This window comes from Cimex lectularius, unplaced genomic scaffold, assembly GCF_000648675.2.
Source record: "Cimex lectularius strain Harlan isolate CLEC.00 unplaced genomic scaffold, Clec_2.1 scaffold84, whole genome shotgun sequence".
In the NCBI taxonomy this organism is placed as follows: Eukaryota; Metazoa; Arthropoda; class Insecta; order Hemiptera; family Cimicidae; genus Cimex; species Cimex lectularius.
In genome coordinates, this window is record NW_019392631.1 from 952,497 (window position 1) to 980,339 (window position 27,843).

Here is a 27,843-nt window from a genome sequence, read left to right on the forward strand (position 1 = left end):
CAAATACGGGTTCTTCACATAGCAGATTCTATGTGGAACTCAACATGGCATTTTTTTTAAAATTAGCTTATTATAGTTTAACTAAGAATGTTAGTCTGTGGGACTTCAGGTGTGTTTTTATTCTGTAAGCGATATTGTATTTAATTAATTCTTTTTATTTATTTTTGTTTTGTCACGAGCCATTTCATTTGTCGCCGAGAATCGAATCATTGCATTAAGAATAAAAGCGTTGCGATTGTGATAGTGTTTATTGTGATAAACGCTGTGTACTTGCGTCGGATAGATGTGCACACCCCACCAAAACGTGGCAAGGCGGCGGGTAGCATCGGGTAGCGTGGCATCGGGTAAGTGTGTTCCCGGCTTAAAGGCGTTCCTAATTGCATGTAGCGATTCTTTATCAAAACCCAATAACTACACGGTTAGTGCAATATCAATAATATAACTAAATCGTTTGTAACAAACAAATCAAAATGAACTTTGGTACTCGTGGGAGACAAGAGTCCAGAAAGGCTGAAAGTCAGAATAACAGGGAACGTTTCGGCCTTTTTTTAGATCATCTTCAGGGCTCAAAGTTTTTTTTTTCTGTGTAGATGAGTCATTACTACGTGTCGTGTTGAGAGTGCCTTCAGGCGTGTTAAAACAATGAAACAAGTATAAATTTTAAAAAGGCAGCTTACCAAAGTTAGTTTTTGAATCTTTTCTCGGTTTCTATTTTCTCCTTAAAAATTAATTGACGATTCCCTTTTCGTACCATTATTGCCAAGAAAAAGTGAAACAATTTTTATGAACAATAAGATCTTTGTAATTCCTTTGTTCTCTCTCAGACTTCACCAGATGTCGTGAACCCTTGAAATACTCTGTTACTCAAGTAGGATATTTACAGTTTAGGGATGACATTTAGCTACTAACCTTCCGTCCCTGTTTAATAGAGAGATTTATCACTGACAACATTTATCTTAAATGAAGACAAACCTTCCTGATTGTTGTCTCCGATAGAAATAATTAGTGTAATGTAACAAATAACACGGAAAAAATATATATCTTCTTTATTTGTATAATTTAAATTAGAAATTTTCCCACCGCCCATTTGGGAGGGAAAGAAGCGAATGTCAAAAACCCGGTGTGTCCTGGCATTGTCTGTGAATAACTTGTTGATATCAAGGTATGTTGCTTATTATCCTCGGGCCGGTCGTCTTCCTGAAACAAAAACAAAAAAATTTTTAAAACTTTAATGTGAATCCAAATTTCTTTATATATNTGTGTGTGTGTGTGTGTGTGTGTGTGTGATCGACCTGCAGATAATCTATGTGGAGTTTCAATCTTCATGGAGGTCATTGTCTAATGAAGATTGAAACTCCACATGTAGGTTTCTATTTAGTTTTTTCTCCGTAGGAGGCCTCGCGAACTTATTGATGGTACGTCTGGAACTTGATTTCTACTCGTATTTACCCCCACGTGGTGGAAAAGGCTCAACAACTGATGCATACCCCACGCATTCAAACTTAGCCTAACTTTAGTTTGGTATGTTTCAGGTCCTCTATATTCCGCGGAAGGTCCTCACGCTAATAAATAAAGTCACATTTATACAGCTAAAAATTCGGGAGCTCCTGGGGTATGAATATTATGTCCGTGCCCCTCCCTTTTTCTCTAAACACACCTAACCTAAAACTTACCTAGTTTAGTGGTTCTGTGAGGTGCTCCACGACCCACATAATCAACACTCACGCTAATAAATACATTCATTCAATACACAAAACACGCAAAGAAAAATCCTAACCTAGTTTAGTGGGTCTTTGGAGTACTCAATATTCCGCCACAACTAACCCACACATACTCAATACTCACGTTAATAAATATAACCAGGTACGAAAACCACGTGTGGAAAACCATCAAATGCGGCCATATGCATTTATTCGCTTCAGGTATTCCAGTTTATGTACTGCAAAGCTAAGTCTTTCAGAGGATGGATTACTACGAGAAGGCCTGCCATTGGTCCAGAACTTCTGACATGGCACAGAACAGCTGTTAAATTTCGCAACGACTCTCATCAATTGGTCCCAGCAAGATTGTACTAAAATCTTGTTTCGGATAAGTCAATGTTTTGTTTGAGGTCTTCTGACGGCTGAGAGAGAGTTTGGAGAATAAATGGAGAGCAATATATCCCCGTAACATTTTCACTCCGGATAAGGTATGGAGATGGTGGTGTTATGGTTTGGTTAGACATTCCTATGGAAGGTCGCAGAAACTTGAACTTCATCGAGGGTTCCATAACACTGAAGATGTGTTATTAGAAGAAGATCCTTATACTCAACTTGGCGATTGTTTTATTTTTATGCATGACAATGCAAGGCCCACATATATCCTGGATCGTTCATCGTTAGTGACTACCTGGAACGGGCTTCAATTCAATGTTAGGAGTGGCCAGCATGAAGTCCCGATTTAAACCCTATCAAACACCTTAGGGGCAAGGTTTTTCTAAGGGCTAGGGGGGTTGATGCAGAAAACGGTTTTTCCCTACGGTGGAACCCCTATGGCTTGTAGCCATACCTTCAAAAGTGGGCTATCGTTATAAAACTGAGCACTTTCCTTGATGCCTCTTCGTGGATCTCCCTTGGCGTGAGAACTGCCCTGCCGAAGTGGCTGTATCGTAAACGGGCTGACGATTTACATTCACAAAGGAAATGTGCCGATGTCACTGGTTCCTCCTCACAGAGCCGCCTCAGCTTTGTCCATCTTCTTAAGATAACATTTAAGAGGACAATGTTGAAACGAGTAAACAAGGTATAAAGTCGCCCAGTGATGCCAGAGAATTTTCAGGAATTAAGAATGGCGCTGTTGGAGTAGTATGAATATATTCCATATCATTACGTGCAAGACCTCATAAAATTGATGTCGAATGCAAGCGGTGATCAATGGATGAGGAAGAAATACTCCCTACTGAATTGAATATTTTCATCATTGTTTCCACAGCAATATGTCCGGTAAAATTTTCTTTTTTATTAAGCTATATGTATTGTTCTATAAACACATCCAGTAATGTTTTTTAAGTTATGACGATAGAAAGTATTTTCTAAAAAGATGATCTTCGTGAGTAGACGTACGACTCTCATACGAAAATAAATGGGGACATCGAAAATCCGATTATAACTGCACACTCCTAATTTAAAACTAAATTAACGTGGATCTATGTTGAACAGGACATATTTATGCGACGCATTTACATACAACGCATTCCACTCGAGAAAACTTACGAACCGGCAAATCAATAACAATTCACTTTTCATCGTCACTTCATTAAAAACACCAAAAATTTTTTTAAAAAACATGCTGGCGACCGCAATATCCGATTAGGCCATTAATGAATGAGTCACCAATGCTACTGTACGTCACTAATCAAAGTGCATAAAGATGTATCCTTTGTTAAAAAAAAAGCGTCCAATCACGATTTCCACACAAAACTTGCGATTTATTCCAATACTTTGGGCTGGATCAAAACCATAAATTCACTGTCTGTCTGTTTGTCTATGTATGTGTTGTATGTGCACACACCCACATTCACAAAAAACGACACAAAATGCATTATGGAAAAGATGAAATAGTGTAAAAATAAAGTAAAACAAAAATAGAATAGTGGTTATTTTCGTCGCCTATCGCGGAAGCATATTTATAAATTAATATTATCAATGCTCCTTTTTATATTTTAAATTTCACTACCAATAACGACCTACACATACCGTTTGTACATGACCTCATCCAATCCTACCAGAAATTCCATCAAGACGAATGAACCAAAAGTGGCCCCGAGACCTCCTCAGTGAGTGAAGATTGAAAAGTTTCATTGTGATCTCTCTCTCTCTCTCTCTCTCTCTCTCTCTCTCTCTCTCTCTCTCTCTCTCTCTCTCTCTNACCACTAGTGGCCCCGAGACCTCCTCAGTGAGTGAAGATTGAAAAGTTTCATTGTGATCTCTCTCTCTCTCTCTCTCTCTCTCTCTCTCTCTCTCTCTCTCTGTGTGTGTGTGTGTGTGTCATTGGGCAATGTTTACTACAACAGATTTAAATGACAAATTCAACACATATGAAAATATTCACTTAACACAATATCTATAGTTATAAATACCAAGTAAATTATAATAAAAAAACCGTTCAGCATAATCCTTTATATATTATATGTGCCTAAAAAATTTCAAATCGTCTCGGATTGTCGAGTACAATGTAAATTAGTCGAATTTCATTAGTTTAGGTCCGTTAAATATGGCAGTATTCTATCATTATACCTTTCTCGACTCATCCTTGAAAGATTGCAAAAGGGAGACCTTTAGTCGGCACCCTGTAATTTTCTCGTGGCTTAGAGGAGCGTATTTCAAACGCATCCCGCTTTCCCTTCTCAATCCGTAAAATTGGACCAACAACCGCAAACATGGTTATCAACACTGACGAAACTTTGCAGGACTTCGGGATAGTCAACCATCTCCCGTAGGTGATCGATGATGATTGGTTTAAATAAAATATCATCGGTGAAATAAAAGATAAATCGAAGGATTGCAACAGCAGACATTGTGTTTTCCACATGACATGCTTAAGCTATGAACCAAATGCCTCTTTAAAGAAAGTTTTTCGGTTAATTATATCAAGTCGCGGCCGTTGAAGTCCAGACTTTTCACAATACTGAGTGGCGATATGGAAAGCTTTAATCATTCCCTGGTTCATCATACAGAAGTAAGATGGTTGTTTCGTGGGAAAGCACTTTCACGATTACACGAATTACGTTCTGAACTCTTATCTCTGTTGATGGAGCCCAATGTCAAATTGGCCAACGTTTTCAATGATGAGAAATGGAAATGCATACTGTCGTATTTATCAGAAAGTTTTATGAAAATGAATGAGATGAGTCTTTTTTTGCAAGGGAAGAGTATCACAACTTTCGATGCTAACGACAAAGTTCGCGCCTTCAAAAGAAAAATCCAGTTTTGGATTGCATCTGTTGAGAAGGAAGAGGTGAAATGAATTCCTGTGTTAAATGATTTTTTTTTTTTTAAGAAAACAAACTGGAGCTTGTTTAGCCCGTTGATAGATTGTTATCACGATCTTTGCATGGATCCCTTTAACACTAAGCAACTCGTGTCACTCACGAGTGTGAAAAAATATCCGTGCCACAAACTCAAACAAATTAATTACAGAAAACAAAAATCGAGACATGACCCAAATAAATTAAAACAATAATCTTAAGATTAAGAAAATGAAATAACATAAAGAGATCTGTGACGATGAGTGAGAGTGAGAGTGAGAGTGAGAGTGAGAGTGAGAGTGAGAGAGAGAGAGAGAGAGAGTGAGAGAGAGAGAGAGAGAGAGTGAGACAGAAAGAGAGTGAGAGTGAGAGAGAGAGTGAGAGAGTGAGACAGAGAGAGAGAGAGAGTGAGACAGAGAGAGAGAGAGAGAGAGAGAGAGAGAGAGAGAGAGAGAGAGAGAGAGAGAGAGAGAGGGAGTTGGAGGTCCTTCCTCGCCCTTTTCTGTCTCAGCTCCCACTAGCTGCCGAGCCTGCAATTGAGGATTAGCTTATCCTAACCTAAAGGATAATCCTTGTTGAACATCTTCAAAGTTTGGATGTCCACTACTTTCCATTGGAGATACAATACTGCAAGGCCATGAATGGGTTTTCAGTTTCGACAAAGCCACCCAGTCTTCTTCAAGTGAATACGACTGTTTGATAGACATTACTTCAGACTCCACCTTGAAATATACTTTCGAGTCCTATACTTATCCCCGTTTTTGGATCTGTCTGGAAAACGAAAAATTTCAAACTTCTGTGTGTTCTTCTTCCATTTGCTACAACTTATCTGTGCTAATCCGGATTTTCTATCTAAGCAACCGCCAAAACTAACTACCGAGATGTCTAGAGCTAAACCCTACACCCGGTTTACCGTCACATACCGGATGTCCAGCTACCGAAAATTAAAACCAACATATCCAAATTGTGCAAACTAAAAAAACCTCACTCTTCCAATTAATTGATTAATCATTCATGTTCAAATTATTACATTTGAAATTGGCTCAAGTTTTACATAACTTTGATTCCGTACTCCAATTTGGCTTTTGTGTTCCGGATGTTGAATATAAAATTAAGTATGTCGATCAAATGTTTGTTTTCATAGTGATATCCCCTTCCATCACCTAATTAGGAATGGACTGGTTAATTTATAAAATCTAAATTTAACTACTTGAATGAAAGGGGCCGCTAGCTAAACTGTTTGGTAAGCCCTAATGTTATGATCATTCCTTTCCCACTGGGGTCGCAATGTCGTGTAACATTGAGGTTCTTCAGCGTGCGCATCTGGCCTTAACACACGTTTTAGATTCTCAAGTTAAGAGGGACCTCTCCGCGCACGAAAAATCTGCTGCTTCCGTGAGGTTCGATGGAGAAGCCCACAAATCTACAGACTAATCGATAGACATGCTGACTTCTCCGCTTGCCCCTTCCGAGGGGGTGGGTTAACGTTGTGCACTTAACCAGTGCCGCGCCATTCTTCGGCCAAGTCTCCCACGCACTCCCTAGATAGAGAAGACAACTCTATCTTCCTGGATGTAGGGGCTCCTCTAGCGTCGAAACCTCCGGATCGCTCCGGCCTCGGTTTCGATTTTAGTAGAATCTCTAACCACCCCCTAGAGGAGACCATGCCTACGGTAAAGGCAGCTCAGACGGCCGCCACCGACAAGCACCCGCCCCGTCCACCATTCCTCACGCATTCGACGGACGCCGGAAGCTTAGTCATAGCTCCTCGCTGGCTATACGCTCTCGGGAATCCGATTCCACGAGGTCGGGAGGTAATTCGAAGATAATACGGTCCACGGCCACGAATGAAACACAGCCTCTTCTGTACCCGCCAATGGTCTCACCACTCAGCCACTGCCAGTCCTTACCCATGCAGCTGGGCTTGAACTTGGAACGAAAATACGCTGCCCCGCAGTTCCGACGATTATGCCCCTCCCCCGTCCGTATATATATTAAAAATATATATAAACCCTAACTCGCGTGTGCCACTGATCCCGCCGTTCGCTCTCAAGTCAGCAACTCCCTTAACGCATCTCGAGAGACTAGGTAGGCGTAGTCTTAGCGTCCTCGCACGCTATACGCTTCCTTGGTCCTATCGTTCAAATGCATGTAGAGGCTGCTTAACCATGCGCGCCAGGAAACACGAGCCGGCTTGTGCTTTAGAGAGTTCGTCACGATCTCAAGGCTACACCATTACCTAATATATGATCAATTAGATACATTAAAATATTAATTAATCTGTTCTTTATCCCGTCAATGAATATGTCATTATTTACTACAAAAAAGGACGCCGTCTCTTGAACATAAGGTAAAAATTAATAAAGCGTGCAATGAACCTAATACCGTATTCATATCATTCTTCAGTTTACAAAAACCGTAAAAGAGAAGACAAAGGGGACGTAGATGTTTCGATCACGATATCTCGTGGTTTTTGTACAAGTGCTATGTTAAAAACAACGCTAAACGAATCAATAATCTATTTAACAAAGGGATGGGAATAATAATAACAAATAAGCTTTATGTTACTTTTTATAGTGCACAAGCACAAACTATTTACTGCTGGATTAACTGTCCTGTTAAGTAAATAAAAACCTTTTTTTATTTACTTAATTTTTTTATGTAATGTTTTGGTTGATATGAAAAAGTTAGTGACACGAGCGGGATCCGAACCCACGACCTTCGGCTAGATATGCCGCTACTCTACCACTTGAGCTACTGTGACTTCGATCCACTCGGACATCAACTCCTCATCTCAACCTACCTTTCGATCCTCCTTTTTGTTATTTTTCAAATGTCGTGTAATCAGGATTGGATTCTTGGTGTCCGAGTGGATCGAAGTCACGACAGCTCAAGTGGTAGAGCAGCGTCGTATAAAACCGAAGGGGGTGGGTTCGAATCCCGCTCGTGACACTAACTTTTTCATTTCAACACCCAAGATCCTCAGCAATCCATCACGCAATTGACGACTTAATAAGAAGATTTTTTTAATTCATTCTTTCTCATAAATACACTTTATAACGTTAAGCTAGATTCGCGTGAACTTATTTAAATAAGGCAAATTTTGCATAAGCAACTTTGGTTTTAATATTAATCCACTTAAGTTTTCGTAGTCTATTGACCAAGTTACTTCTTTCAATCAATTAATTATTCTTTCTAACGTCTTGGTGGAGATAAAAAAGTCAGTGTCACGAGCGGGATTCGAACCCACGACTTTCGGCTAAATACGCCGCTGCTCTAACCACTTTTTTAAAGTTTATTTATTGAGCAAACATACAAAAAATATTAATTAAAATATCAGCATGTTATTTTAAATCAGAACGAATGAGAATTTGCATAGATGAATAGAAATGATTTTGTTGAAATTGTCATTGTGCCAAGTCGTTTCTGATTAGTTACCTTATGAAATGCAACGAAGTAAACTAGAAAAAAGTCAGCTTTATTAGCTTATTATCTTTCGTGGCAGTCTAATCCATTAACTGAAATTATTTGAAAGTTTCACTGGTGTTAATTAATAAAAGCGAACTATATTTGCCAATCATCTTTCTAATTAACGTCTTAAGGCCTTAAGATGATTTTCAAAGTCGGTGAAATCATCGTTTTGCATTGATGCAGTACCAAAAGCGCATAATGAATTAATAACATCCCTCAATTATCAACTCAGTCCGCGGATGAAAAACACCGATTTGGGTTAATCGGGGTGAAATAGTCAGAATGTTAATGGAAAGCCGAATACTGGTTTGAGTCGAATTCCAGCTCGGCAAGTCCGCGATGAAGAAAAGGTGGACTATGTTCCCATGAGATCCGGGCCAAGTTTGGAATTATCTAATATGCGCCGTTGGGCCGGCTGACACAGCGATGATCGCTCGTTAAATGGAAGGGCTCCAGGGGATACGGTTAATTGTGCATTTTGAGCGAGCGAGAGGGGATTAGAGGAACCTCATCCGACCTATTCCTACACGTTTGTCTTAACTGGGGCTAAACCAACGAGGATAAGTCGTATATTTCACTATATATAAATTTAATTCAATTCCGTTTCATTATACAGGGTGTTCGGCTACTCGTGTTACAAACTTTCCCAGTAGATTCTACATTCAAAATGGACGCAAAAGATCTTAATCAACTATGGTCCGAATCTCGACAGTCACGTAGTTATTTCCCTTTTTCTGATTTTTTAAGATTTCACGACCTTGCTTCAAATAAACAAAGATAACTCCAAAATTAAAAGATTTTGGACAAATCCGTTCATATCATTCATTAAATTTCCAATAAGATATGACCAATACTAAACTTGTAAACGTTGGTGAAATAAGCGTTTTAGTAGCCGGAATATTAAAAAAAAATTTTTTTTTCAAAGTTGAGAAACTTACTATAGTGATCCTAAACTACTATTTTCAAACCTAGAGACCAGGAAATTTCAGAAAACGTACTCCATTTAATATCCTTTTTTAGTGGTGTAATTGATTTTTAATTACTTTTTTCGAAGATGAAGAAATTGATGAAGGAAAGGAAAAACCGCGGTTGACGGATTTATAAGGTGGAATAATTAAAAAAATAAAATAACTTAAGGAAATTTTGAATGAACTTTTTTAATTTGTGTTCGAAACCGAAATAGTGCAAGTTTTTACTTATTTACCAACACGACTGCAACTTATTAAAGGATTATTGAATTATTATTATTTTATTTTTACTTTTTATTTTTTTTAAACAAGGAGGTTATATCAACCCTCGGAGTGCCGGTGTTTTTGAAAAAAGCCCATTTGTAAGTATGACGGGTTCGAATGCAGGGCCGCTGGTGGATTCGAACCCGAGTCCTTTACCTTACAGTGATGAGCGCCGCGTCAACGCCTAAACCGTTGGAGCCCCCGACGCCCCCATTGTATTATTTATTATTCCAAGTAATAAAAGTTTTAAAATTCAAAACGTTCTTAGTTCATTCATTCAAAATTTCCTTAAGTTTTTTTTATTTATTCTTTTTTAATTATTAATCTTTCCACCTTACCAATCCGTCAATCACGGTTTTTACCTTTCTTCATTAATTTCTTCATCTTTGAAAAAAGCAATTACACCATAAAAAGGATATTAAATGGAGAACGTTTTCTGAAATTTGCTGGTCTCTAAGTTTGAAAATAGTAGATTAAAATCACTATAGTAAGTTTCTCAACTTTGACCAAAAAAAAATTTTTTGTAATGTTCTGGGGCTATTACAACGCTTATTTCACCAACTTTGACAAGTTTAGTATTGATCACATCTTATTGGAAATTTAATCTAGTTGTGCAAAAAAATCTAATATACCGTCGACCTTGCGAATAAAGGGAACATTTGTAATTACTTGACATTAATTGACTTTTTTTAAATACAAAAGTGACGACATTCAGAAATTTTGATTTCCCCGTGATAAGGTATGGAGAATACCATTAAAACCAAACCAAATTACAAAATAATGAATATTAAACAAAACAAACGGTTGATTCGAACTAGAAGAGAATCTACAAACGGCAGTTTTAAATTTATTGAATTATTTCAATTCAATAAACAAACTTTGTACCGGCCTACAAACGATACTTTTATGAACATTAATAAATGGTTGTTATTTGATCAACTGGGCACTGTTAACGGCTAACGACTGTCTATTAATCTGCCCATAAACAATGGGTGTGAGCATAACGACTGGTTTACTGGCCATAATTGATAGCCTGCCAACAGCTTAGGTAAAAATGATCGGCTCCGAAATATCCGCTCCAAGGAAATTATCCTCGACAATTATCTCCGTGCTATTCAATCTAATTAATTATAAAACATATAAAGTAAGTTGTGTTTGCTTATTGTGGAATCCCGTGCAGTACGCATGAGGAGGTATGAGAATTCCGGGTTTCACGTTTAAAGTTAATAAAGAAGAGGGAGAAAATACAAATTTTGTTTATTTTTCACATGCATGAAAATCGGCGTTCTTAAAAGTAAGTTGCATACCGTGCTTTGACGGGAATGATATACCGTCTTAATGTGAACAATAGGGGCGGGGACAATACAATCCCGGCTCCAAAAAGTTTTACATATATCCGCCAATCTGTCCGCTATATCGTCTACCCAGGTTTTATTGTTTATTACCATCAGCCTGGATCTACTTTCTTTTTTAAACCCATCAGAAATTATAAACTGTGTAATATTAACAATACAAGTGTTGTTTTTTCCTTTTATTTTGACTTTAGAACTGCAGAAATAACTACAAGAAATATGGATGTAAAGGATAATTGTATTGTCCGGAGCGGAAAAGCCACTCAGTAGAGACACTCTGATATAGTAAGGACATTTGGCACTCGCATCACTCGAGTTGAGATCACGAGACCATCTGTGTTTCAGGTGGCTATGTGGAGCTTCGGGAAATAGACGAAAGTTGGATTACTGAGGAATTTGATGATCGGTGAGTGATCAGTAGAATTTTTTGTATCTTGATTTGATGGCGTGGGAAACGTAAGGGATGTTGAGGTCATGGTGAAACGTACCATTAGACATATAGAAGAAGCTTTTCAGTAATTCAACGAAGGGTTTTGGACTGGAAAGATTTTTTCCGACAGGAGTTGGATACTTTGGTTGAGACCCACATTTCCACATAGTAAGTCCATGGTTTGGGTAATGTAAACACCACAAGAGAACGCATCTCATGATCTCTAGACTACAACACATTACTTTGGACTTACTATATGGTACTTACTATCGGTCTCAGCTAAAGTATTCAACTTCTATCGGATCCAATCTTACAGTCCAAAACCGTCCGTTGTTTTACTAGACTGCACTACACCAAGCTGGATCTCAGTCTCTACATTATCATTACTTAACGGCCACTAAATGTTACACAATGTTGTACATTAGGGTTTTATTGTTAAGGGATAGTTTGGATCGTCTCTCTGAGTTTGTCTAATATGTTGAGTCGTTTGTCGAGACCTAAATAGTGAACACAGTTTTGTCGTGGGTTGAGGAACACAGTTGAGAATACAGGAGGATGGATTGCTCGCCGTAATGTGAAATTGATGTACTGGCATTTATTTTCATTTATTTTTATTTTCCCCTTCTTTAGCCGAGGTTCAAGGATGGTAAAGAAAGGCGGTAGGGGATCGAACGGCAAGGTCAGAATCATTGAGTGGAAAAGATCGCAGTGTCATCTCCAAATGTGAACAAGACTCTTTTTCCAACATCCATTTGGATGATTATGTACGTCAGCAGAATTTACGTAAAGGATTGGACCAAGAATACCACCTTGGGGGACTCCTGCACGGATAGAATGGATGGGCGAATGGGAAGAACCGTATGTTACCCAGAAGTAACGGTGGCCTAGGTAGGTCTGTACGATAAGGTGTAGGTTGTACGGAGAATGCTTGAGAGTTTACACAGCATCCCAGCATGCCCAGACTCGAGGAACGTTGAGAAAGTCAGCCGGGCAATAAAGTTTTTCTCAAAGGAGGATGCGATAACGTCTTCAACACATTGTAGAATGCGGATGTCAGAAGAAAGACCGTCAGAATCATTATGTCTATTATTACCACTGACTTTTTTTTTAAAGCAAAGGCATTAGACTAGTATGTAAGCTGTAACATTACACCTTTAGTAATAATTCTGCGAATAGAATTTTCTTCTATTGCATGTTCATAAAAATAGCCTTTTTCTATCAAAATTAGTACATGTGAAGCATATAATATCGTCAAACAAAAAACCGGCCATTGATTGATAAATTTCAAATTTTCTACGAACAAAGAAGAACCAGAAGGATTCTCAAGTGTTTTATTTATTATTTTGCCTTTACATGTTTAAGGTTACTTTTTATCATGAGTATTTTATCATCTATGATTCAAGAAATTGTTGACTTTTCTTTAGATTCCTTCGATTATGTCTGGTTAAATTTCTTTGGGCTTTTGGTGAAAATATGTCACTGCTATCACATCACTTTTGACGCTTAATCAACAATTTACAATAATCTTTGCACTCCTTTACAGAATAGTAGAAAATTAAAATCATAAAATTTCCTAAGTAAATTGCAAATCACATTTTTGGGGGAGAATTAATGTTTCAGAAAGGGAACATGATTTTTTTTCCATTTTAGAACAATGCTCTTTCGAAAAAGTAAATAAAAATCTACCTTTTTAAAAACTGACTATGGGAAAAATTTAGAAAATTATCACATTATTATATAAAGTGGGAGGTTTATGGGCCGAGGAAGAGCTGAAGTTTAAACTGCAGCCAGACGTCACTCACTCTCCCAAGAGTACTGTATATTCCTCGGAAAGGGGTTAAACAACCCATTCCTTTCACCCTAATAAATTAAATTCATTCCAATAAGTTCACATAACACAACACCCGGTAAAAACATACACGTCTGGTCACATTCACTCCATTCATGCTAATAACTTAATTTAAAGGGGCATCGGTGGCCGCAACGATTTAGGCGTTGACACGACGCTCATCACTGTAAGGTAAAGGTCCCGGGTTCGAATCCAGCGGCCCTGCATTCGAACCCGACATACTTAATTTTTTTTTTCAAAAACACCGGCACCCCGATGGTTGATATAACTTCTGCTGTTGAGAACCCTCGTAAAAAAAAAAATCTTAGTTTTACCCTAAAGACGTCACACACTCACCCCAGAATACTCGATAATCCTTGAGGCGCCGTTAAATAACCCATTCCTTTCACGCTAATAAATTATTAAATTCACTAGTTTTCGTGGTCCGCTTGACCAATTAATTATATTCATTTCAATAAATTAACGTGTATACAACACACACATAAACACTATATACATATTATCTCAACACGACACGCAAGAATGGCACAATTACACAGAAGACAAACACTTTGAGCCCTGAAGATGATCTCAATAAAGATCGAAACGTTGGCACGATAAAGAAAATGTTTTTCTGAAACCTACATCACACCAGACCGCATCTCACGATTTCTAAATAAATGTTACCATTATTTTTTTTAAAATTATTCTATACATTATTACTAAAGACCNATGTTTGTAAATCCCAGGCCCTAAAGATGATCTCAATAAAGATCGAAACGTTGGCACGATAAAGAAAATGTTTTTCTGAAACCTACATCACACCCGACCGCATCTCACGATTTCTGAATAACTATATACATTTAAAAATTTCTATAATCCTGAGGAACCAGAGCAGTCGTGCCCCAAAAACACGCACAGATCTGACAACACATCAAAATTGCCTAGAAACGTTAAGCCTTTTGCAATTGAAAATATGCCCCATTGTTATTTTATTCTTGCATAACGGGCACCTATGAGATGATTTTCCTGCCTAGAAGTGCCCATGTGTTATTCTTGTGTGTCCTATGCGTAGTCTTGTCAGTATGGCCTTTTCGTTTTTCATAGACCCCCAGAGCGTAGTAAAAATACCATATCCAATTCTAAAGTGTGTAAGAGATACATATATTAATCTATAAAATCGTGTTTTTTTTTTAATAAAAATAAAATGTATATTCCAATCTTGGTACGCTGAACCTGTGGTGAAAAAACCACATAATTAATACAAAAAGTATAACAAATATTAAAAAATGCAAAAGGAAATACAGATATTATTTATTTTATATACAATATAATTTATAATAATATACACATTTATGTTAACAATCGTTATTGCACTTTTCTTTTTTTTTTAACTTGTCCATTTCATTCTAGCTAATAATTTACTTGCATTAGAAAAACATGAAGAGAAAAGAAAAAATAGAAAAGAAGAATAGGCATGAATTCTATTCCATAAATTATTTTCTTAATACACTGGTATATCCTTCAAAAAACAATTCCATTCAAGAATGTGCCTAGTCAAAATGTAACCAAATCCTCTTTAAAAGAATTAACAGGTATATATTTCCATAGGATTGATAAAGCTAATGCCAAAATGCATAAATCACGGTGATATCCCTCATGTCTTTATTTACTAATACAACATAGATTTGTCTTCTTAGATTTCTACTTGGCTTTAATTGTCATTTCAGTGACCAAAACTATCCTTCCCGGACAGAACTTTTTAAAAGAAATTTTACATCATATTTTGTAGGCCAAGTATTGACATGTGAGGAGTACAAAATCAGCCGTAAAACTTAGATTATTTCAGTAAAAATTTCCGTGGGCGTTTTCGTAAAAATGAGCCCTACCTGATATAATTTTTGTAACGTTGAAATTGCGATTATTTCTACCCTCTGTGTTTACTCAATCCTCAGAACGAGGAATTTATGGATAGAATGCATGGGAGGTGAAATTATTTCAATGTTTTCCCACCGTTGTTGTACACACTCTACCAGATAATTCATAATCTATTAGGAGTGTTAAACGGTGCGTTGATGCTTCACTGATATGGTCATTAATAACTACCCACATGAACAATGGAAAGAACAAAAGCCCATTTGTTAATGTACACTCGAGGACATAAAAAAAATCATATTTGTGTATCGGTTGAAAGATTTGATTTAATCTAAATTCTATTAAGGTTTCTATTCCAAGTTTTAAAGGTTTAAAAAAACCACAAGAATGACAACACGACACAAGAATGACACATCTACCAGAAAACAAACATTTTGAGCCCTGAAGATGATCTCAATAAAGATCGAAACGTTGGTACGATAAAGAAAATGTTTTTCTGAAACCTACATCACACCAGACCGCATCTCACGATCTCCGAATAATCATTGACTAACGGTCACTAACACCACACACACGCACACACGCACGCACGCACACACACACACAAATAATACGACAAATGAGAAAAAAATAACGGCTCCAAAAATATTATAAATAATTTTTTTAAAAATTTCTCCCTCAATTTTTTTTTTCAAGTAAACTTTTTTCTCTCTTAACACTCTATTAGAGTGTGTGGTGATTAGTGACCGTTAGTCGATGATTATTCAGAAATCGTGAGATGCGGTCTGGTGCGATGTAGGTTTCAGAAAAACATTTTCTTTACAGTGCCAACGTTTCGATCTTTATTGAGATCATCTTCAGGGCTCAAAGTGTTTGTTTTCTGCGTAAGTGTGCCATTCTTGCGTGCCGTGTTGAGAGTGCAACGTTGGCACGATAAACAAAAATGTTTTTCTGAAACCTACATCACACCAGACCCATCTCACGATTTCTGAATACTCATATTAAATTTTAATCCAACTCATAAGCGTGGCAACATTGTCAACTATAGAGCATTTAGTATTTTCTGAAGTCCACTCGAAATTCGCCTAGTATTTTATGTGCTCTCTCCCAGCTAATGATTATGTCTAGTGAGATACTAAAAAAATAATTTATTTATTTATTACTTTATTTATTTTGTTAAATTTAAACAATGTTTGTAAATCCCAGGCCCTGAAGAGATCTCAATAAAGATCGAAACGTTGGCACGATAAAGAAAATGTTTTTCTGAAACCTACATCACACCAGACCGCATCTTACGATTTCTGAATAATTATTTTATTACAATTATTTTATCATAGAATAAATTAAAAATGGGGACCGCGGTAGCCGAATGGTCAGCATGTACTCTCGGCTCGAGGACTCCGCGGTCGTGGGTTCAAATCCCACCGTCGCATAGTGAAGCAAAAGTGGAAAAAAATATTTTCTAAACAAGTTTGCAAGTTTTTAATGGGAATTAGAAAGTTTCTTGTCCTAACTTTGGTTTGCAATATCATTTACATGATAATAAACAGCTGCCAATGTAGCCCAACGAAAAATCATTCCTAAGATACATATTGCTGAATTGAAACTTTAGAGGGATCATTGTTTATATTATTTCAAGATCACCGTTATATTTAACGACTTTCAACGGCTGGTAGATGGAGGAATATCGAGTACTCAACCGGCTAATCAGAATGAGTGCCATGTACATTAGGTGTGAATGTATTTATTAGTGCGATTGCATTATTGGGGGCTGTCGAAAGCCCACGTTGGTTAGGAAGAGACAATCTCCCGAGCATCTGGCTTACTGAAGATGAGATACTAGTGACCCAGTCGCATAACGGGGAAGGTGAACTCCCCTAAGATATTGACCCCCTAGGGTCAGCACAACGGTGAGTGACAACCCTTCGGAATGAAAGTCCAATAAAGTTAACACTATTTGAAGACATTTTGCCTGACGGATGTGTACGTTTTTATTTTGAAACAAAATTGTACAAATTACAAGCTATTACACTAATAGTATTAGTTTGTATTCCATCATGAAGCGGGGCCCAAATGGTCATACTGACTCGACACTTTTTCGTTCGATTCAGTTCAAAAAGGTACATGGAGTTGGTAGCACAACTGTCTAAATTTTAACACTGAGGTACTTTAGGTCTTTCCATTTTTAAGTTGTTTTCCACTTATTATCTCTGGCTAATATTGAGAAACAAAGCCATTAAAAAAATAATTAAAATAAACAAGCAACTTTTTTTAAATCGTACGTGTGGTTCCAAAATATCAAGTTGATCTCGACTTATTTTTTCGCGAAATGCGATCTCTCTGTTTAAATTTAGATTCAATTCATTTAAACTCGCTCTTGTCTGGTTATAAATTATTCATACCTTTCACTGCCTTACCTCTTCTTTCTGGTGAAAGATTTAAACCTAGTACAGATACTTTCTTATATTAAGATATTTTGACGTTAACTGATTTAACGTGTAAGCACCAAACATTTTCATCTTGTTTTGAATAAGGACAGTTTTCATGTAGCATTGATTATTAATTCAGTTAGACGCCTTAAAGGTACAACAAATACAATGAAATATACTTCTTACCTTATCAAGGCTGAGGACGGGAAGATTCCTCCGGTTGACTGCTATCTCCCTCTGGATGCACTCAAGAGTGCGAATTTCGGTGTAGCCGGCATCAGTCAGGGCTGTGCAAGTCCTTTGAACCTGCTCGATGCAAGGGGAGAAAGAACAGAAACGCCCACCTGCATGAAGAGTAAAAACGAATTAAATACTTTCACGGTACTACTGACAGCTCCACTGCGTAGTTATGAATATAAATAAAAAACAAACAAATTCGAAGGACGATCCTACATTAAATTTCTCATAATCGAATTGACTGGTTTTTAGCAATTGTAGCCGTAAATTAAAAGTAAGGAAACCGTTCTCACGAAAAAATAATATGTACTATATCGTAAACACATTTCTTCTCTGACTCAAAATACTTTATCATTTTGGCTGAAATAATCGATAAAAGGGCGTAGATCTAGTCCTTTCACAAAACGGTTCTAAACTGTAAGGTACAAAACTGTATGTAGTGTGTGAGGTCGATACTTTATACATATGTTAAGGTAAAATTTGTGCTTTAAAACCAAAATAGTTATTAATAGATTTTTTTAAAGAGTGAAAACAATGTATTTAGATTTACGATTCTCCATTGGCGGTACCAGGATTCGGGTGTGCGTAAGTCATTTTGTAAATTACGCGATGCAGTAACGGGGTCTTTATAGGAGGTGAGTATTGATGTGTCATCGGTAAAGGTAAAAATGAAAGTGTTAGGGTGAGTTGGTAGATCAGCCGTGTACATTGTGCAGAGGAGGGGAGCGAGAATGCTCCCTTGTGGAATCGGGTATATGGCAGAGAAAGAAGCGTTTTGGACAGTTTGGAAGTGACGGTCTATAAGGCGGAATATTGAGTACCCAACCGATCCTCAGTAAGGTCAGTGATGTAAAATGTGTATATAGTCTCTTTCTCTCTCACTCTCTCCACGCTCTCTCTGCCTCTCCCTCTCTCTCTCTCACACACTCACCCCCACTCTCTCTTACTCTCTCTCTCTCTCCACTCTCCTCTCTCACCCTCACCCTTTCCCACACTCTCCACGCTCACTCTGACTCCCTCACTCTTTCTCTCCCCCCTCTCGCTCCCCTCTCTCACTCTCTCCAGGCTCTCACCGTCTCCCTTTCTCACTCTGTCCCCCTCACTCTTTCTCTCCCCTCTCTCACTGCCTCTCCCCATTTACTTAAATCTTTGCCTGCACACTCTCTTTCACCCCCTCTCTCTCTCTCTCTCTCTCTCTCTCTCTCTCTCTCCCTCCTTCTCTCTTACTCTATCACTCTCCATCTATCTATCTATCTCCCACCCTCTCTTTGCTCCAAGCACCACAATGCCGCCTTTACCATTCGTCGCTGTGCTGGAAAAGTTGTACTTTTAACTTGAATACGACGTAAACGTTTTGATATTTTTTGAGAAAATTAGAGATCTTACGGAATTGGGAAATATACTGCAAAAAGATGGTAACCTAAATTGGATTCTGTTGTGACAGTAATTTGGGACCAAACTTAATTATGAATAAATGATGTAAAAAATGCATTAATCTCGTTTTAATTACGTGAAAGAAAAAAACCGCTGGCTTGAGTTCCGTGAAGGGATTGAACCACGAGCCCGAGGAGGAATGTAATAAAATACCGGAGTGATTAAAGAATGATATATGCCCCCGCTCGGGCCTGGGAAAACGGATGAGATCCTATTAATTTGTTTAGGGAGCGATTTCATTAATAATTATTGTTATTAAGCGGCGGTTGTTTGTCGGCGGCTTTGTACACCGTCGAAGCCCTCTTCGGTTCTCGGTTGGACGGGGAGAACGGCGAACGGCGCCGGCGCTATATGGATTTATAGATACTTGCCATCCGCCAAATACATTCATTAAAATTCCTCTCCCACCCACATTGATACAGATATATTATCTTCGACCTTTCATCTCATTCATTCTTTTACCCGTCTTCCATTTTTATTTAAGACTTACATCTACAAACCGACTGTTGGCATGCTATCCCTCTTAAAAATACGTACTCGTATCGTGATGTTTTCCTTAGATACTACGTTTATCCACAATCCAACACTTCCAGTCTATATTAGTTCTATCTACTTAATTGATTAATTTATTTATTTTTAACGCTTAACAGGGAGGTGACCCCTCCCATACCAGTACAGTAAGTCATATTACCACATCTAAAATTAAGAAATATTGGGTTGTTTTACATGAAATGCCTGATTTTATAGTTTCAAAAATTCAGAGCGTATATAGCGGTTTTCTTTTGTTTACTTCCAATTGTTTACATTCTAATTAAATTAAGGAAACGCGATTTTCGTGTAATATTCCTTTACGAGTTTAAACTCGGTCATTCGGCAGCTGAGGCTACGAGAAACATCAGTAAGGCGTTTGTGGAATGGAGTGTAAATGAACGGACCATTCGCTGTTGGTTTGCCCAATTTTCGGAAGGGAATACCGAATTGGAAAACGAGCCCCGCGGAAGACCTGCAACTTTAATTGACAACGATTTCCTTAAGCTTCAGGTGAAGAAAACCAATATCAAACGGTCAGAGGACTCCCAGTACGACTAAATGCCAGTGCGGCCGTGTCAAGACAATTAAGGAACATAGGAAAAATCAAAAAGCTTGATGGGTCCCTCATGAGTCACTAAACTACAGCAGTTAAAGCGCATTGAGCGCGTTTCCTTGTTCGTCAGGCAAAAGAACCGAGCCTTTTCTTGAAAGAATGATCTCTTGAGATGAAAAATGGATTGCATATGACAATCAACGTCGGTCAGGGCAGTGGTCAACATCGACGAAAGACCAGGACACATGCGAAAACCAAATTGACACCCAAAAAAATTGATGGTGACCGTATGGTGGTCCATGGGTGGAATTATTCACTACTCCTTTTTGCCTAGAGTGGGACCATTACCTCTGCATCGTACTGCAAGGAAATTGACGAAATGCATAAAAAATTACCCAATAAACAACCTGCATTGGTAAATCGGAAAGGACCTATACTCCTCCACGACAACGATAGGCCTCATCTTTCAAAACATACTGTAAACAAATGGAAATAGCTTGGCTACGAAGTTCTTCAGCATCTACCTTATTCTCCAGAGACGATATAATACAATTGAATTCTATTTTTTCTCTATTTCTTCTTTTTCTTTTCTTTTGCAACAACTTCCTGCATACAATTTATTCGAGTATATACTTTGTTTATTTTTTGACGTTTTAAATATATATTTTGTGGACTATTGACCAAATTACTTCATTCAATTAATTAATTTTTTTTTTATATAAGGTTTTGGTTGAAATGAAAAAGTTATTGGCACGAGTGGGATTCGAACCCACGACTTTCGGCTCAATACGCCTTGTTCTAACCACTTGAGCTATGGTGACTTCGATCCACTCGGACACCAACTCCCCATCTTAACCTACAATCTTTCGAATTTCCCCTCTTTTTGCCATTTTTCAAATGTGTAATCAGGATTCGATTCTCGGTGACATGTGAAGTGGCCACGGGAGCTGTTAGTGAAGTTACACATCGTTTTACTTATTAAATCCATTATTTTTAGTGGTTTATTGACCAAATAACTTCTTTCAATTAATTAATCTTTTTTATTTAAGTTTTTTGGTTGAAATAAAAAATACTGCAGTTTTTGGATTTTTTGTCTGTTTGGTTTTTTATCTTAACCAAAAACCTTACATAAAAAATAATAATTTGTTATGTATGTTTTATGTATATTCCGTAATTGACAACCTTGACAACGACTTCATTTAATTATTCTTTTTTATGTAAGGTGTTCGGTTGAGATAAAAAAACCAAACAGACTAAAAAAAAATACAGAATTTATTATCTCAACCAAAAACCTTACATAAAAAGAATAATTAATTGAAAGAAGTAACTTGGTCAATTGACCACTAAAACTTTTTTTTAATGTAAGGTTTTGGTTGTAATCAAACAGTTACTGTCTCGAGCGGGATTCGAACCCACGACCTGTTTTAAATATACATTATTGGAAATATCTATCTCTAAAAGTATCTGTATATCTATCTATATTTGAGAAAATACAGTGGACGGAAAGGCACTGTTGTGTAAAAGTTGTTTTTCAATAATGCAAAAACTAAACATATACGATTTTATAATATTTGTTCGAAGCAAGAATTATCAAGCACGATTTGGCTTCATCAAAATTACGAACGATTAAGTTACGTTAGTACTTTGGAAAAATAGTTTCGAGGAACCAATAGTGTATTATTAAAGCAACGTTCATTTTCTAGCGTCTGCGCTTTTATCCAATGGATTAATGGCGAATTAATGGGTGGCGTGTTTATGGAGGATCTTTCCTAGTCTTTCCTCTATAAAAAACAATCTTGGGTCGATACTGCCCATTTAAAGTACATATAACACGCCGATATTACGACCGGCTCCCTCCCCCTCACAGCAAGGGGAGTGTGCAAGGCACGTAGGTGATTATAGATGGTTTGTAATTTTGTGAACAGTGTCGGAGCGGGTATTACATCTAATAGGGATCGGTGTGAGTGACTAATTGATCCCAAGGGTTGTTATTATGGCGGACCGCCTCTATAGATGAATCACAGCCCACTATATAAATAGTGAGATGGTTACCAGCGATGGGGTCAACCAGATTCAAGTCATGGGAACACTCGTCACAACAAACATAACCGCCCCATACCTTCTTTTTTTTTTTTTTTTTGCTAATTCTCTTACAAAAGATCTCATCACACTTTAATAGGAGTAGATACTTCGGAAAAGACGGACTGTATCATTAAAGCATTTAGCGGTCAAGCATCACTACCTCTCTGATTTTGTTTAAAATATCTCAAAGCAAGTCCGCAAAAAAAACTAAAAATCATAGCAACGTTCATGCAAGTCTTACTATTTACACCCGTTTCTCATTCCATGGTACAAATTTCAACCAAATTAGCTAATTAAAAACTTCGTTATTCTTTGGTTTTTTTTAATTCTCTGTGTAACGTAATAAATTGGCTGATGTTAACAAGGAGTTTCTTGTCGCTGTTAGTAAGCATCTAATATTAGGTAACTGTAAATAAAAAATAAATGCAAAAGTATGGCTCATGGTAATAACAATACCACGCATACTTAAATTTTATGATTAAAACGGAATGAAAAAAAACCATAAACTTCTTAGATTGACGAAAGGTGTACTCCTCACTTATAAATGCTCAACTGCTAGTTCGGAAATCGTTCATTTTGGAACTTCGTACTTTCCATTTATCACAAATTATCAAATTTACCAACCCTAGGAATATTAATTAATATTATTGCTTAAATCAATAAATTAAACTTTAAAAACTAGATATCAAGAATGCAAGCCATTATCTTGTACAAGGATCATTAAGAATAAATATATTTTTACCAAGGGTTTTTACATGGCAAAAGGAACCTTATACCAAAATAAATAAATTAGGTAATTCATTCCATTTCTAGGCAGGGTTAGTGGGGAAAATTCTTACATGAGGAAGTGTAGGTATACAGAACGGATGTTGTGAAATTTCTGATTTGTTCTTACAAGGTCGTGAACGAGTACGGAGGCCAGTGTGAATGGTTTTATTAGATACGAAGAAGGAAGGGTTAAGGATTTTTCTTAGGAGTTAGGATTGGAGAGACTGAATACGGGATGAATATTTGGTTGAGCCCCAAACTTCCACTGCGACCACATCGGACGAATGAGAGGTTTGTAAATGGTCAGTTGGTTGAGGTTTAGGTGTAAGTTTAGGTGAGATCAGTGGTCCAGTAGACTCAGCAGTTTGTAACGGTTCACGTCTTGTTTCAGGCGATTACGTGGATTCCGATCCAGGATGTGGATTATTAATGTACAGTATCGTACTAAGTCAGCAGTCAGTATTGGTATGTCATTCAGTCGTAATGGAGGTCAAAGTGACTCTCTTAGCTTTCGTTTGCTTTGGTTCTCCATTTGCGAAACCAGTCTTCAAATAGGTGACTTTGCAGATAGGAGCTTACAACGGATGGATTGGAGTGAGAAGAGAGGATAGGCTAACTGTGTTTAGGGACTAGGACTGTCATCAATGTATATGGTAATGAGGATCGGCCAAAGGATACTTCCATGGAGGACTGATTCCAGATTTCACCGGAATATAAAAGGAAAGGCATATTCCTTGGCAGACACATATCGGTGTATCAGGTAGGATCTGGTATAAGTTAAAAGGAACTGGGAATAATCTTCTTGAGTTTCCACAGTAAATCAAGGTCGAATGCCTTGGCTACTTCTAGAAAGACAACCGAGCATTTCGCTCAACAGAAATAGTATCTACCACACGCACAGTGGAGTGAAGTGAGAGGAACCCAAATTGATAGGACGATAAGGCTTTTGCATCCTTAAGAATAGGGATTAGCCTTTTAAGGAGGAGTTTTTCAAGGATTTTCCGATTTCTCACGACGATAACATTCGCGCGAATACTGAACTATCTCGAGGTGTTGCTTCATAGTTTTGTTTCAATAACGCGCTAGATACGAAGGCTTTATTAATTTTGCTTTTTTTTTTATAGGAGACCGAAGTAATTACACCCCACCACGTGTTCATCGAAATGACCTATAAACTGTGTTATTAGACGTAAATTCCTCTTTAGAGCCCACGGTCGATTCATAAACAATTTTACCCGGTTTGAATAATGTGCAATGTCGGGCTTTAAAAAATTCATGAATCCTATCTGGATAGGAACACGGCCCTAATCAAGGGAACAGCGTTTTATATGATATTTACTAATTTTAAACGTATCACTGAACGATTATCAAAAACTATTAATCGGCCAGACGATTGGATGGAAAAATTAATGCAGGAATAACGTGAGCATGGGAGGAATATCGTGTTTACAAAGGAAATAAAAACCAATTCAATTATGTAAGAATTCCGACTGATACAATATTACAAATACAAGATATTTACTCATGTCCGAAAATCATCGTATATATCGAATTCGGTCATAACCAGTCCAGTACGGGTCATTTCCGTTGCTGTCGCAATCCAGTGCGATCAGATAGTTGACCTAATAAAAAAATGACAGATATTGACAAGGGTCCGGAGTCACGATGTTTCCCAAAGCCAGAGAAATTATTCAATTATTGTTTAAGTAGTTTGGAATGTGCACGAGAATATTATCATCCAAGTGATCGCATTTAGATCCCAGCCACTAATTAGACCACACAACAATGTTTACCGTAAACCACGACTTGATGTAATTAATAGAGATCGGCGATGAATTCCGGCCATGTAACTAACGGTTGTCAAATAAAAACTGGACCCTGTTGTAAATCCCAAAGTCACTACATCAGATATGAGGATCAGAGGAAATGCCATTTTAGTACCTACGAGAAACAGGATACAAGGTGGATTTCGTCCGCTGGGTATCGACTTCCAATTTACATAATGATAGCGTGTACACTACCGTTGAGTTTGGCAGAAAAAAAAAATGCTATTCGGGCTTTGCTCCCGTCTCGTGTGGGGTTGCCAACTCACTACACCTAAAGAATAACTGTACACGAAGTAGATTGAAGGAAAAATTTTAATTACACTACATACTACATGAAAATTATGTAAAATAAGTACAAATATGTATATTCTTTTGTTCTAGATGGAGGTACTGAAGAATGCAACTTGCAAAAAATTGTAACTACAAAGACGGTTAAAATGAAATATAGAAGCAGAACAAGTAGTTGGATTTCAATAGATCGGAACCTTTTTAACACATGGTGCATTGAGTAACAAAGCATATTAATTAATTAAAATTAACTTGCCACTGTCTTCACTCCACACTCGGACCTCAAACTCTATTTTAGACGAACCTTTACCCTTATACCCTCCTCCGAAGCCTATCACTCCAAATGATGCCAATGAAGTCTAGGTGGCCATTCACGATCGCTCCTAGCAGTCCAAACGGAGCGACGCCGTTCCAAAAACCACGTCAATGGCAAAACTGAACCGGCTGTGCCTTAAGGTGGCCATTCACGATCGCTCCTAGCAGTCCAAACGGAGCGACGCCGTTCCAAAAACCACCTCAATGGCAAAACTGAACTGGCGTGGCCGGCTGTGCCGAATATTCGACCGGTCCAAACTCAATCGCGAAACTCCAAATATCTACGGCGCGACGACGGCATGACGCGATCGTGAATGGGAAAACCTGGCGTGAGGGTGGGGATTTTGGCGCGCTGGCATGGTCGTGAATGGGAAAACGCTCGTTTTTTGACGCAGTCTCCGTCTTTCTGTCACTGAGCAAACATCTCCGTCGTACATTCTCAAAAAGTCAAAAACGTTTATTCCTTACTGGTAATGACATCCGGTCTTCAGTTCTTTGTAGTTCATCCCTGTAGCGAGAAATCGTAATGTGGTTGCCAACCTTTCATGTAGTGATGATTTCTCTCATCACTGTCTTTTGTTTTCTAATCAAGGGGGTAACAAGCTGGAGTAAATATAAATAAGACGTTAATAGTTATTTTTTTGTAAGGTTTTGGTTGAAATGAAAAAATAGTGTCACGAGGGGATTCGAATACACGACATTCGGCTAAATGCGCCGCAGCGCTCACCACTTGAGCTATCCTGACTTCGATAGTTCGATCCACTCGGGCACCAACTCCCCATCTCAACCTACAACCTTCAGAATTTTCTCTCTTTTTGCCATTTTTTGGTGTCGGAGAGGATCGAAGTCACGACAGCTCAAGTGGTAGAGCAGCGGCGTATTTAGCCGAAGGCCGTGGATTCAGACCCCCCCCCCTCTTGGCACTAGCTTTTTCATTTCAACCAAAACCTTACAACAAAGATTAAATAATTGAAAGAAGTAATTTGGTCAATAGAACACTAAATATAATGAATAAATAAGACTTTTCATCCATCCTTAAATAGTTCCTCTCATCAGCGGGTTCAAGGGAAAGATCTTTCATCAAACTGATGTGGGTATTATGGCTTTTGTTCAGGAGCCACTTCTTACACCATTTCCTCTTCGAATTTTTGCTTTTAATATGTAAATAAACAGAAGAGTAGCACAAGAGATCGTCATCCATTTTGAGAAGGTAATCCACTGGTTGACGTTCGTAGCGACTGGCTGTGGAGCGGTCGTGAATGCCCCCTCAAATTTCAGGCACTCCAAATGGAGCTGTACGGCTTGGCGCGGTTCCATATGGAGTGATCGTGAATGGCCACCTTTAGAGAAAATTCTCATTAAACCAATTCTGGTTCTGAACGGCAAGAAGCCAAACTCCAAATTCTTCAGATCAAAGACGAACCTTTTCTAAAAGTAAGAAAATCCCTACGAAATAGGCTGTTGGAGTGGTTATCAAAAAGACAGTTTAAACCATAGTCATAGATAATAACGAAATTCCTTGGACGCTACAAAATAACTGCTTGTAGGCCACATGATCGATACAATGTGAACAAAATTGCAGGTTCGGAGGGACAAAACACATCGTCTTCCAACGCCAAGAGGTGGATCGCCTTCGACGAAGTCTGCGAGTGATGTGCCATTCTGGGCGAATGGCTTTCCGGGATGACCGAGTCGTCGGAACAGGGCGCCACCAGTCGGTATGCCTTCCTGAGAAGGAAAGGATGAAGGGTTCTAACGACTACGACGGTTAGGGAGTCTCTTGAAGACTAAAAAGCTCAGTATTTTTCTTGTTTTGTGAAAATAACGTCTTTTAAGGAGTTTTGCCTATTCAATTCAGCTACTACCCCTCACAAGTATGTCTATATGATTTTTTTCACTGTTTACGTTTGTTAAATAATATATCATGTTTTGTTGCATCTCTAGATGCAGGTACAAATGTTGAACAAATAAAAAAATATTTAAAAAGAGACAAAAACAAATGTGTTACAACAGATCTCAAGTAGCCAAATTATTTTCATCAATGATAGAAGTATGTTATAATATTAAGTAATATACCAAAAGAGAAGATCTAAAATAAAAATCGCCCAGGGCTAGATTTCTAGCAAATAACTGAGTATGCATTCGAATTCAACATACAAATAGGCTTCTTTTTTTCAGAAACACCGA

General features: G+C 37.9%; 2 protein-coding genes across 4 annotated transcripts in view; one reads left to right on the forward strand and one right to left on the reverse strand.

Moving 5' to 3' along the window:
- Nucleotides 1-1,030: 1,030 nt before the first annotated feature.
- LOC106662861 (tRNA (adenine(58)-N(1))-methyltransferase catalytic subunit TRMT61A) overlaps nucleotides 1,031-27,843 on the reverse strand; it is a 53,698-nt gene continuing 26,885 nt past the window's right edge. For all 3 annotated transcript variants that reach the window (XM_014387271.2, XM_014387269.1, XM_014387270.2), the window contains exons 4-5: nucleotides 17,809-17,966; nucleotides 1,031-1,197 (exon numbers count right to left, since the gene is read on the reverse strand). In XM_014387271.2, coding sequence (XP_014242757.1) covers nucleotides 1,060-1,197; nucleotides 17,809-17,966 — 296 coding nt within the window. In that variant the 3' untranslated portion in view covers nucleotides 1,031-1,059. The remainder of the gene's footprint in view (nucleotides 1,198-17,808; nucleotides 17,967-27,843) is intronic.
- On the forward strand, nucleotides 12,158-27,599 carry LOC112127545. The gene is made up of 3 exons (XM_024228660.1): nucleotides 12,158-12,378; nucleotides 25,435-25,552; nucleotides 27,239-27,599. Exons 1-3 carry the CDS (start codon nucleotides 12,351-12,353, stop codon nucleotides 27,426-27,428), a joined length of 336 nt encoding a protein of 111 aa, XP_024084428.1. The 5' UTR covers nucleotides 12,158-12,350; the 3' UTR covers nucleotides 27,429-27,599.